The 13,523-nt window shown below is 41.6% G+C and overlaps 1 protein-coding gene across 11 annotated transcripts in view; it reads right to left on the bottom strand.

Moving 5' to 3' along the window:
* Positions 1-13,523, bottom strand: part of GALNT15 (polypeptide N-acetylgalactosaminyltransferase 15) — a 129,880-nt gene that overhangs the window by 103,302 nt on the left and 13,055 nt on the right. For all 11 annotated transcript variants that reach the window (XM_029589223.1, XM_029589224.1, XM_029589221.1 and 8 more), the window contains exon 2: positions 412-578. In XM_029589223.1, the coding sequence (XP_029445083.1) occupies positions 412-578 (167 nt within the window). The remainder of the gene's footprint in view (positions 1-411; positions 579-13,523) is intronic.

The following is a 13,523-nucleotide window of genomic DNA, read 5'->3' as shown; positions in this document are numbered from 1 at the left end:
GCATGATGTGGTTTCTAACCATGAATGCCGGTATAGAAAAAACGCAAATAAATAAATAAAAATAAATAAGGCCACAGGGACACTCGTTCCCTCCTCTCAGGACTGCATGTAAGGGTGCGTGCAGGTTGAGTTGTTTGCACAGGTGTGCAAAGCTGCGCACGCACGTTACACTGTTCGGTCAGCAGGGTTGCACAATGCTTTCACCTTTGCTGCTCAACTTTCCTGCACCAGCACTATGCTGCAGCCAGCGTCAATAAACCATGCTTAAAAGCATGCTTTTAAATCAGTGCCAGTTTCCTGTATAAAAAAAATAATAATTTTTGCATGGGTACTTAAGTGGCTTTAGTGAATTGGCATTATGGTATCACAACAGTTTTGAAACATGGGATTTACAGAAAAAAAGCCACTTACCTTGTTGACTGAGGTCATCTACCAAAATGATTTCCTTTAGCAACCTTTTGGGAGCGGTATCCAGAACACTGTGAACAGTTCTCAGGAGTGTTGACCAAGCCTCGTCGTGAAAGCAGATGATGACACTGGCTAGGGGCAGATTGATCCTATACTTGTGCTGTAGACATCTGCATGAAACAGAATTAAAGATGCAGATTAGCACTGCCTGAAATGCTACTGGGCAGCAATATCTCTTTGAAAAGATACTCCTTTGCACAAGCAGATATACAGTACGAATGTCTCTAGTTGCTAGTGTCAGTGTAAATGGACATAGAAATTCCTAGAAATGTTCAGTTCCGTTCTCTATCTGGATATATTTTGCTGAGTTTACACACCTGCTCCAAAAAAGGTTTTCTCCATTAATCAAATCTTAAAAAATGTCAACCATACATATATTTATTTAGGTAAAAAATGAAAGCCCAACTTAAAGGCGAGTTCTTACATTCTCTTATCAGGTGTAGATAACAATCAACAATAGAGGAGTGTCTGCTTGGCTAAATGATGTATTTAGAAATAAAAACTGTTAATAAACAGCCAAATTTTCCAAACTGCCTGTGGTAAACCATTTCCATGCATAAGTGAAAACACAGAGATTTATGCTAGCATTTTTGCCCAAAAGAATGCGTGTATGTTATAGTGCACGCATATATTTGCAATGCAGCAAAACATGTTTTCACTACCCATTAAAAAAAAAATACACATATATACTTTATTCGCAAACTAACTGCAACAATATGCATGCAGTAACCCAGAATTAAATGAAGAAGCAGGTATTTTCTAAAGTATACATGCATACTATTCTGAAAATACTTACTTGTGTGCATACTTGGAGCCAGCAGTTTGTCAATACCTCCACCAGTTCAGCCTTCTCCAGTTCACCTAGACCCTCTAGTACTTCACCCTGAACCCCCACCAGCTCACTCAGTCTTCTCAGCCAATTCTGAGAGCACATCAGCCCTAGTCTGTTTAAACTTCATCGCCTCCCCATTTGCTGGAGAATAAAATTTAAGCTTGGTATGCTAGTATTTAAAGCTATTTATGGCTTGGCCTCCAATTGTTTCAATGTGGCTTTGAAAATGTATCAACCAGTTCGTGCTCTATGGTCTGCTTCACAACAGCTGTTGGAAATCCGTTCGGATAAACAGAGCTAGCTAGTAGAATCATGAGACGGATTATTCTGTGTTGCTGGTCCTTGTTTATGGAACGTTTTGCCTGAAGCTTTAAAATCAGAACATGAAATTTGTAGGTTTCGAAAGCTGCTGAAAGCCCATTTACTTGTACAGATCTTTCAGGAGTTAAACTGATTGTTGTGTCTTAATATTTTAGTAGTGATCTAATGGATTACATGGTGACTTTTATTGTTTTTATATATTTTTTGATATATGTTTAACTCATGTTTTCTGTTTGATGTTTTTAATATTGTAGCAACTAGAAATGGAGACAGGTGTATTATAAACCGTTTAAATAAATAAATAAACTACAGACAAAAGAGAAATTCACTTTCACTTGCATGAGTCCATTGGCAAGTTTGAAAATGCTCTGTCAAGTTCACTAATATATGGGTGTCTACTTCTTATAAAATAGCAACTTGCATGTGTACTTCTGAACCCTGCCGCGGAATGCCCTTAGTCTGCCCATTTTTTCTGGTAAAAATGTATGCAGCATACTACAAGTAAATGCATAGGGGTAAATTTTAAAAGCCCTGCGCGCATAAATCCTGCCAGATTTATGCACGCAGGGCACTCGCACGCCGGCGCGCCTATTTTGCATAGGCCGCCGGCGCGCACAAAGCCCCAGGATGCGCATAAGTCCCGGGGCTTGCTAAAATGGGTGGTCCAGGGGGGCGTGTCTGTGGTCTGGCAGGCGTAACTCCATCGAACAAGGTAGTGGGGGGGATTTAGGTAGGGCCGGGGGGGGGGGGGGTTAGATAGGGAATGGAGGCAGGCTCCACGGCTCAGTGCGCGCAGGCTGCCGATTTTGCGCAGCCTTGCATGCGCCGACCCCGGATTTTAAAAGATATGCGCGGCTACGTGCGTATCTTTTTAAAATCTGCCCCACAGTCTTGAGGATTATAAAATAGCACATATGTGCATACCCGCTACTTACATGCATATGTGCTATTTTTACATGCAAAATCCTTTAAAACATTCCTTCCCAATTTACTTAGGGGCCTATATATCAAAGCGCAAAAAAATTATGCGTTAATGAGCAATCTTTACCTACATGCTAGCAGCTTTTCTAAAGTTCGATTCACTACAGAGTGTGAAGCTTTTAGTGAATTTTGCTTAGGGAGGGTAATTTTCAGAAAATACATGCATGCGCAGACACACACACACACACACACACCCCCCAGGGGCACAAAGTCACGCCTGGTACTGGTGTGGAATAACTTGTCCCTGTGGATTTACATGCATGCCTTTTAAAATAGAAAGTTTGTGCATAAATCCCAATTTCACCCCAACTCTGCCTCTGAAATAGCTCTTTTTCAGCATAAAAGTACACACAAAATCGACTCACCTTCATACTTGTTGCTTGCAAAAATCGGCACATTTTCAAAGAACCCGTTTACATGCATGAAACGCTGTTTTGTGTGCATATATGGCTTTTAAAATTACCCCCTAAAAGAGCTGCAAACGCTCAATAACGCCACTTCTAGAGAATTAGTTAAGTATTTGCATGATCTTTGGCATTAGTTAACACAAACTGCTCTACACTTAAATGAGATGATTTGCATATTTTTGCATTGCTCTGCTCATTTGCATTTTTATACGTTAAGCCACGTTACTGTTAAAAAAAGTGCCTTTAACATTAACACAAAGGCATTATCGCATTAAATGTGCTTAACATAAGTTAGGTGCATTCAGTTTGCATTAATGCCTGTGTTAGGGCTAGCGCATTTTCACCTGTTGGCTTATTTGTCCTTTCAGCTACATGGGAAACAATTGCTTACTGGCTATTCTATATCTGGTAACCTAATAAATATGCCCAGCGGCTACAGAGTTTCAATTTTAAATATTCAGTGGCAAAGTATTTTTTTTTATTTTTTTTTAATTAATTTTTACATATTTTTTAATGTATTTATTTCATTTTCTAAAATAATTTACAAAGCAATATACTTTGCACAGAAATAAAGAAACAATTTTTTCAAATAAAAAATAATACATATCATTATATAATCATTCTTTTTAACATAGACCACTAATGGGGCTGAGATTCGGTTAAAGGAGGTCACAAAAAATTAGGAGCTTATGAATAAAGGAAAATAAATTCTTGGAAATATAACATGCAATCTATCCTTTATTTCATATACCTAATTTATGGGACTTACTATTGGAGAGGTGGTCTGGAGTGCCCTTTTCAGGGAATCAATAAACAGCTTTAAATGTTCAGGCAAAAAATACACAAACACTTCATATTTTAAGATTGAATATTCTGTATATCATCTGTGTATTCTAACAGCAATTATATCATCCACAAATTTATATTAACATTCAATGTATTTTATGTAAGAATTACAACATAAGATAATTGGGATTTTGGAGAAAAGAAACTGAGAACAGTTATACACTTGCAATAGTGGCAAAGTATTTTTAACCAAACATCGGAGGAAGGCATCCTACCTGGGTGGATGCTACAAATTTTCTTTGTAGGGACAATTTTCAAATTGCCCACAGTGTCTGAAGGTCCCCAAACATTCAAGCTAATTTTAAAAGAGAAATTCTCCTTTGAAAATTTGAGCAAAGCGGGGACCGTGATACTTTTGTATCTGTGGAGTTTGCACCTGCTGTGAAGTTCACACAGTGCTTTCCCCACCCTTGGGCCCAACCCTTTTCACTGCAGCCAAAAGTATTGAGAAACAATGAGCAAACCTTTGGCCACTATGGGAAAGGCAACTCCTTAGGTATCCAGGAAACTTCTTTTGAAAATTCTCTTCTATGCAGGAATTTTCAAAGTCCATGGATACTTTTACCCACAAACTCTGCATTAATTCTCAAAAATGTAATATGTGCATACTTTCCCTTTAAAAAGCTGTTAAAGGAAAAAGTACCAGAGTAGGTTTGTACCTGCTTTTTATGTGGACAGGAGTTTTAGAAATGGACATTGTTGCTTCCTCTCCCAACTGAGCTCTGCCTCTGAGCGCTGTACTTTTCTCACAGGTGAAAAGTACATAGTTCATTTCCCATGCTCACTTTTACCCAAGGAAAGAATGGGAAATTTCTCTGTGGGGTGATGTCATCCAACGACACGGAGAGGATCTGAGAAAAAACGAGAAGGTTTTTCAGAAAAACCTAGAAGCTCGGATCTTCCCATGCAGCCAGTACTGCACAGATCTCCTCAGGCTTTTTGGATCATGCAATAAGACAAAGTTTTGTTCTCTCTTAAAGCCTTTTGTCAATTGTTTGCCTTTAGGTTTGTTTACTTAATTTTATTTATTTTTTCCATTTCTTTTTTGAGTCTCTAAAAAAAACCCAAACAAACCAATACCTCCCTCAATAAATATTTAATCAGTATTAGAACTTTATTACAATATTTATTGATTTTTATAAAAACCTGTCCGTTGCCTTTTCTTACAAGTAAAGAATATTTCAATATTTATTTTATTTCACACATCTCACAAATAACTCATTCATAGACACACACTCATACCATTCTAAAAACAATATCACTGCATGACCCTGTACCTCTTTATGTGATTGTTTTGGAGAGATATTTAATAGTACTTTTCAAATGGAACATGTGTTGTATAATACCGTATGTTAAGCACAGCAAGTTCTCTGATTTATTTTCTAAATAAGTGTTCTCTATTGTGTCATTGCAGATCATGGAGATCTGTTACAAAGTTCACAATAAATTCTACCAGGTTCAAAGATGATCAATGAAAAGTACCCTCAGTTCATTCACCATTTACCTTTGGAACTGCTGGAACTTGTTTGTTGAACTGAGGGTGATTGATATATATATATATATATATATATATATATCAATCAGTGGTGTAGCCATGGGTGGGTCTGGGTGGACCTTGGCCCACTCACTTTGGGCTCAAGCCCATCCAATCAGCATTGCCTGGTGACCCAAGAAGAGAGGCCCTGCCACAGGGCCGCAGCGAACACACCAGGCATGCACATCCAGGGGAGCAGCGGCCGAGAAGAGGAAGAGGCCTGCAAGGCTGCCGGTGGACCCATCCCAGTTGCGGCCAAGAAGTGAAGGAGGTCCCTGAGGCCCCCCAGTGGACCCCATCCCACCAGCAGCTGAGAAGATGAGCAGGACCAGGAGGCAGGTGGTCAAAGAAAAAAAATCCTCACCGGAAGGAGCCCGTTCTCCTGAGGCATTCAAAACACATGTGGCCAGTAAGGCCTTTATGCTGATCTCGCGCATCGCGAATTTAAAGCATGCTACAAAGTAAAATAAAATAATAATATTAGTATAGAAGGATGTGAGCAGAGAGCATAGCAAACCTCATAAAAACAGAAAAGCCTACCACTGAAAAAGTACTGTTGGGTGAAATACCCAATATTACCTGCAAAGAAACTGCCAAACGGATAAGGAGAAGAAGACACACTGGAAAAGTACTGGGGGGAAAAAGGAGAAAACTGAAACTTTCAAAGAAACGTCGAATTGGATGTTCTCCAGCGTGGCCTCTCCTTTGTTCCTACAGTACACTACAATGCATTTAATTTACAAACTTATTTGCAACATTTTCTATGTTTGTAAAAAATGTAACTGTTTTTCTCCTCAGTATCATCTCTATCTGTCTGTAATTTCAAGGAAATCCCAGTGGTTTCCGCCAGGCCCTCCAGATCCACAGATTACTGCCTTCAAATGCGTGGTCCTTCACATTTTACCTATACTTGAAGGGATACCTTACGTACGGACCGATACAGAAAACTTCGCGGGAGAGCCAGCGAACGCCCGCTCTCCCGACGCGCGCCCAGGTCACTCTCCTGGGCGCGCGATTCACTAAATCAAGGTATGCAAATTAGGACCCAGATTCATCTCTGCAGAGACCCGCTCTTAAGTCCAGCCGGCCCCGCCACCCGAGGGCACAACTTAAGGGGAATGTGGGCTGGTATTAGTGAAGTTCCTGTTGGGCCTCTGCTGCAGCCAGCTCCACCTGCCAATGGTGAGGACCTGCAGGGCTCCTCTCTGTGGGTAGCACCAACCTCATCTTGGTCCAAGGTGCTACCTGTCTCTGTTGTCCCTCAGGGCCAGGAGATCTAGAAGCTACATGCTCAGAAAATGTTTAAATTCTCCTGAGATCTCCTCTATGGCAGTGAAGAGGAAACAATCTACAGCTTAGGAATCAACGACTAAATCAAAAAAAGCTTGGAAATGTCTTGGCACAGGTGCCATTCCCCCTCCAGAAAAGAGGTTTAGATAACACATCAGCGCATAAAAAGATGCCTTCAGTGCCATCAATAAATAGAAGCATTACATTCTTGTTGGATGGGTGACATTTTAAGACTTGTCCAACTAAATGGCAGCTTTGCCACTAATTGGCTGGATAAATCAGAAATATGTATTTGCATGTTTTTTTTACATGCATATGCATGTTGCTGGGTAAATTTATGCATATTTTATATCCTGCATATACCATATATGTGCAGTTATAAATACAGGAGTAGATTTTCACACATCCATATACACATGTATATGGGCTAGCATGCAGCTGTTTGAAAGTTATCCTTTTAGTGAATAGCTCCAACTCATCACTGTGCAATAGCAGCATGGGATCTATTTACCATTTGGAATCTTGCCAGGTTCTTGTAACCTAGATTGGCCACTGTTGGAAACAGGATGCTGGGCTTGATGGACCCTCAGTCTGACCCAATATGGCAATTCATATGTTCATATGTTCATGGATAACCTAAAATTGCAAAGTAAAATTTTGAATAGATAATACCTTAAAATACCTAAAATGTCTTACTATAGATTCTTCCAAATTCCTAATTTATTAATTGTTATGGTTGGTGTGTATGTGGGCCCTTGGCCCAAGGTGCTAGTTGATACAGCCTGTGGGGAGGAGCCCCACAGGTCCACACCGTCAGGAGGCGAGATATAGGAGATAGCAGGAAACTCAGGGCACAGTAGTAGGGAGATCCCCAGAAACCAGGAGGTGACCTCCGTAGGGTATCAGACTATAGACAGTATTTGGAGTGAGAGCCTGAAGAGAGAGAGGCGCCAGGCAGATTGCAGAGCAGTGGGCGCAGGAATAGCCGTGCAGGAGATTCTCCGGTGGGACAGCCCCAAGGGGCGGAGCTGCAGTGTAGTGGGCATAGACAGGAGAGTGCAGGCCAATCCACGAGGCAGGAAAGCCCGATCCCGATCTCAGCAGCCCACGTAGACAGGTACCTGGAGATCGGAGGAGAGCCTGCTGAACAGTAGAGAAGTAGGCCCGAGGAGCGGGACAGCTGGCAGTGTTAGTACACCGCGAAGCAGACCCCGTGGAGCGGGGGAGCTCAAGGTAGTCTCTAAAATGGTGAGCGTGGCTCAAGGAGCGGGAGAGCGTGGACAGTCTTGATAAGCACAGGCGCAACCCCGAGGAGCGGAGAAGGCCAGCCGAGAGACTCACTAGTTGCCACATAGGTTCCAAGGGAGAACTGAGTGGTAGAGCTGGTAGCTCGATAGGACCTAAGAGGTGCGGGGACAGCCCGAGAAGCGGGGTTGGCCAGGGGAGCAAGCCCCGTAGGAGCGCACACTGACCCCCGAGGAGCGGGTGCCAGACAAGGTCCAAGAGGCAGGTAGGAAGCGGTGTCTCAGGAACTAGAGGCAGGCGTAGAGGACTTTTACGGAACTTGTTGCTAACTCGGCTTGCTGGGGGCAAAGATGGAGCTTAAGTACAGGAGTCCGATGACATCATCAAACACAGACGCCCCTGAGGTTCTCGCCGAAATGGCTTCAAAGATGGGGCCTGTGATGCGCGCGTGCGCCTAGGAAGGCCCGACATCGGAGTAGGAAGTAGCGACATCCATGCCACCGCAAGGAGGCACGTAGAACACGGCGGTGTAGGCAGGCCCGCGCAGCGAGCACACCCGGGGAGGGCAGGAGCGTAGAGCAAGCAGTGAGTACTCGCGTTCACAGCCGTCTGTGACTGACAGGCATAACTTTAATGTTCAGTGTCAATAATGCATATTTGCTAACTCTACAATTCATATGCCTGCTTAAATAACCAAGTCTTTATCATCTTCCTATATTTTAGATAATTAGATTCCTTCTGAACTTCAATTAGTAGAGAAGAAAAGTGTTCCTCCCTCAGCAGAGGGCAAATACACACTAACCTGTTTCTTCATGAAGATTCTGGGCCACATGGTGGCAAGATTCCATGTTATCCCTTTTGCACATCTTAACATAAGACAAGCTCAGTGGTACCTGAAGTTTCAATGGAACCACACCTTCACACAAAGTGAAGATATCCAACACTCTCATACATTCTTTGGCATGTTGGCTGAAACCTTCAAATTTATTGAAGTAAGTCAGCTTTTTCACCAACCTAAGTTTCAAATTATGGCAATCACAGATGCCTCCAATCTTTGTTCTCACATAATTTGATCTCAACAGGTATTCAATCCCCAATTAAAGAACAAAGTGATGATCAAAATAGACAATCAAGCAGATATATCATCAAACAAGAAAGGACAGGATCTATACGCCTTTGTCAGGAGACCGGCAAGATTTGAAAATGGGTAATTTCAAATGATGCATCTTATAGTGGTCTATCTCCTCATGACAGACTTCTAGGAAAAGAAAAAGTCATGGAATAGGTGGCGATGTCCTTTCGTGGATTACAAACTGGCTAAAAGACAGGAAACAGAGAATAGGATTAAATGGACAATTATCTCAGTGGAAGGGAGTGAGCACTGGAGTGCCTCAGGGATCTGTATTGGGACCCATACTTTTCAATATATTTATAAATGATCTGGAAAGAAATACGACAAGTGAGATAATCAAATTTGCAGATGATACAAAATTGTTCAGAGTAGTTAAATCACAAGCAGATTGTGATAAATTTCAGGAAGACCTTGTGAGACTGGAAAATTGGGCATCAAAATGGCAGATGAAATTTAATGTGGATAAGTGCAAGGTGATGCATATAGGGAAAAATAACCCATGCTATAGTTACACAATGTTAGGTTCCATATTAGGTGCTTCAACCCAAGAAAGAGATCTAGGCGTCATAGTGGATAACACATTGAAATTGTCTGTTCAGTGTGCCTCGGCAATCACAAAAGCAAACAGAATGTTGGGAATTATTAGAAAGGGAATGATGAATAACACGGAAAATGTCATAATGCCTCTGTATCGCTCCATGGTGAGACCGCACCTTGAATACTGTGTACAATTCTGGTTGCCGAATCTCAAAAAAGATATAATTGCGATGGAGAAGGTACAGAGAAGGGCTACCAAAATGATAAGAGGAATGGAACAGCTCCCCTATGAGGAAAGACAAGAGGTTAGGACTTTTCAGCTTGGAGAAGAGACGGCTGAGGGGGGGGGATATGATAGAAGTGTTTAAAATCATGAGAGGTCTAGAATGGGTAGATGTGAATCTACCCATTTCGGATAATAGAAAGACTAGGGGGCACTCCATGAAGTTAGCGTGTGGCACATTTAAAACTAATCGGAGAAAGTTCTTTTTCACTCAACGCACAAGTAAACTCTGGAATTTGTTGCCAGAGGATGTGGTTAGTGCAGTTAGTATAGCTGTGTTTAAAAAAGGATTGGATAAGTTCTTGGAGGAGAAGTCCATTACCTGCTAATAATTGAGTTGACTTAGAAAATAGCCACTGCTATTACTAGCAATGGTAACATGGAATAGACTTAGTTTTTGGGTACTTGCCAGGTTCTTATGGCCTGGATTGGCCACTGTTGGAAACAGGATGCTGGGCTTGATGGACCCTTGGTCTGACCCAGTATGGTATGTTCTTATGTTCTTAAATATTGGACACACTAAGTTGCCAGCTATAACCACACAAATGGTCAGTGGAAGTTCACAAAGCACAGGAACTCTTTCAACTTTGGGGCACTCTGCAAATAGACTTTTTTGTGACTTCATTGAACAACAAAGTCCTCACCTACTACTTCAGGAAGCCAGCAAGGGACAATCTAGTGACAGATGCTTTTTCAATCCCATGGATTCAAGATCTTCTCTGTGCATTCTGTCCCCTTTCTCCCAATTTCACTTATAGTCAAAATAATTCAGGAATTAAGAAGGGAAAAAGGTCTACTGATTCTGATGCCTTTTTGGCCATATCAAACTTGGTTTCCATGGTTTCAATGCCTAACTGTTCAGAATCCAGTAATATTGAGAGTATTCCCATCCCTGATTATGCAGTGAAATGGGAATCTTCTTCATCCCAACTTTCAGTCTTTTGCTCTGATTCCATGGATATTGAAAATCAACTAGTGTCTTCTATATATTCCCTACTAAGTAAGCAAGGTTATTTTAGCATCAAAAAATACCCTCCCAGAAGATCTTACAACTTCAAATGGAAAAGGTTTTCTATCTGGTGTTCAAGCTTCAATCAGGATCCCTTTAAATGTCCTGTTCCCCTTTAACTTCAATACCTCTTAAGCCTTTCTCACTTGAAATTGAAAACTAACTCAGTCAATGTTGTAGCAGCATGCCACGAAAATTTGGGCAGAGTTCCTATCTCCCATAAACCTACAATTGTCAGATTCATAAAAGCCCTAATCAATCTTAAATCTCCAGTTAAAGATGCGCCTGTTTAGAGTCACATGATATGGTGATCTCGGGGAGATGTGTGCTCCTGAGCTCCAGGTGCCATCCCCCATTATAGTTACAATTCCACAGTTCTTTGGGCTCCCACAGGTCAATTCCGCAGTTCTTTGGGCTCCCACAGGTCAGAAATTGAAGCCTACTAAATCTGAAAGGTCTATGAACAAGTTTGTGCAGAAATCACTTAAGGTGATATACTCCAGATCCGGAAAAAAAGATAAAGAAAAAACGGAACTCACTAAAACCAAGATGGCCATCGCAGAGAAAATGTGCCGCCGTGCTTGCTGGATGAAGTGGCTGTGTCTGAGCTAACACTGGCGATAGTTGCAGCGTTGAATGGTAATTTGTAATTATCTTTCTGAGCAAATAGCTGATGTGAAGCATACACTGTCAGATTTAGGTCCCCGTTTGGAAACAGTGGAGAGCCACAACATCACTGCGGAAGACAACACCAAATTCCTAAAAGAAAATGGGTCTGGCAAAATCTCTGGCAGAGAAAGAAAATAAAATTGATGACTTAGAAAAAAGATCGCTAAAAAATAATCTCAGGCTCATAGGCCTCTGGAGTCAGTTGCTGTTCATTCATTGGTGGGCCTGTTGGAAACATGGTTCTCGTCGGAGCTAGGTCTTGAGGAGCTCCAGGGCAAGCTGGTGATGGAGTATGCACAGAGGCTTGGAAGTAAGCCACTGGCTGGAAAACACCATGTGCAGTCATTTTGAAAGTGTTCAACTATGCCCAAAAAGTCACTTTGATTCAAGCACACTACAAGAAAAGAGAGTTTCATTATCACAGTCAGCATATTCTAATGTTCCAGGACTTTTCTAACCAGATTTTTGCCCAGAGGAAAGAATTTGAACCGATATGTTCTATATTAGTTCAGAAACTGTGAAATTTGCTCTGCAATATCCTGCCAAGTAGAGGGCATGACATAAGAATTCTCTCCAAGTTTTTGACTCTGTGGAAGCAGCCAAAGTGTTTGCTAACAGTTTGCAAAATGGAGATGGATGAGAGGCCTGTAGTGAGATTCTGAAGACCGATTGGGCTGCAAAGCTGTTATGTATAATCGGATGCATGATAAGTGTGGCAGTGTTCATCCAGTTTAGTAAATGTTTGAATTTGATGAGTTCTCTGGTACAACAAAGCTGTTATGTTTATAGACTATTGCAGAGGAGACAGTTGGTCTTTACTTTATTTTTTTAATTCCCTGCTATGGGGATGGGGTGTGGACTCCTGAGAGTGATAATATTTGAGCAGATGAAGTGATATTCCGTGGGTCTCCAGACACTGACGTTGTCTTTGTTTTTCCTAATATTTGATGGTGCAGGGGGATGTTTATGTTTTGCCTGGTGGGATGATGATCATGCTACTATATCGGTCACTTAGAATTCCAAGCAGCACAAGCTTTGGGGAATGAGCCAGATGCTTAGCAGAATCGTTAGAATAAACCTGGGACTGTTATGTATTTATTTATGTTATCCAGAAGCTGACATGCGGCTGCACTATCGGCTAATACTATATCAAGACATCAATGTAAATTCTGACTTTGAGGGTGGAGGGTGGCACACGAACGCATCACTAGGAGTGCCTTGCACTCCTAGATGAAATTACTTTGGTTTTAGTTTGGGGTTCTTTGTGGGGATTGGTGGGAGGGAGGATGGATGGTGGGAGGGTAGGGCGTGAGGAAGGGGTGGAGATGGGAGAGGGCTGGATGGAGCCATGGAGGAACTTGGCAGAGATCTGGAAACGTAAATTCTGGGCACGTCCTTCACATATAAAGTTCTGTTCTGTTGTGATGTTGGTATATCCATGTATATCCAGGGAGCCCGCTGTTCACACTGGAACAAGGTGGAGCCCTTTGGTAATGAATTGCTTATTCTGGCTTGGAATTTACATCATAAATATGGAATGGGGACCCAAATTAAATTGATAACATAGAACGTATGTAGCACTCCAGTTAAGAGAGAAAAATATTATCACATCTAAATCATTTGGGATGTAAACTTGCCATCTTGCAGGAAACACATATGTTGAAAAAAGAACATAAGTTGTGAAAACGTTGGGTGGTGCAAATTTTCAGCACACAAGGGACAACTAAAAGCTGTAGAGTGGAAATCCTAGTTCATAAAAGTATTTCCTTTCAGTTAGTGAAGTCAATTATGGATTCCAAGAGGAGATACATGATTGTAGCAGGGAAGTGATTCAGAGAGGATGTCATTCTAGCCCAGGGGTCAGGAACCTTTTTGGCTGAGAGAGCCATAAACGCCACATATTTTAAAATGTAATTCCATGAGAGCCATACAATATGTTTAAAACTAAATACAAGTAAATGTGTGCATT

This window comes from Rhinatrema bivittatum, chromosome 2, assembly GCF_901001135.1.
Source record: "Rhinatrema bivittatum chromosome 2, aRhiBiv1.1, whole genome shotgun sequence".
Lineage (NCBI taxonomy): Eukaryota > Metazoa > Chordata > Amphibia > Gymnophiona > Rhinatrematidae > Rhinatrema > Rhinatrema bivittatum.
The sequence above is the reverse complement of the archived record's forward strand: the minus strand, read 5'-3'. Positions and strand labels throughout refer to the sequence as shown.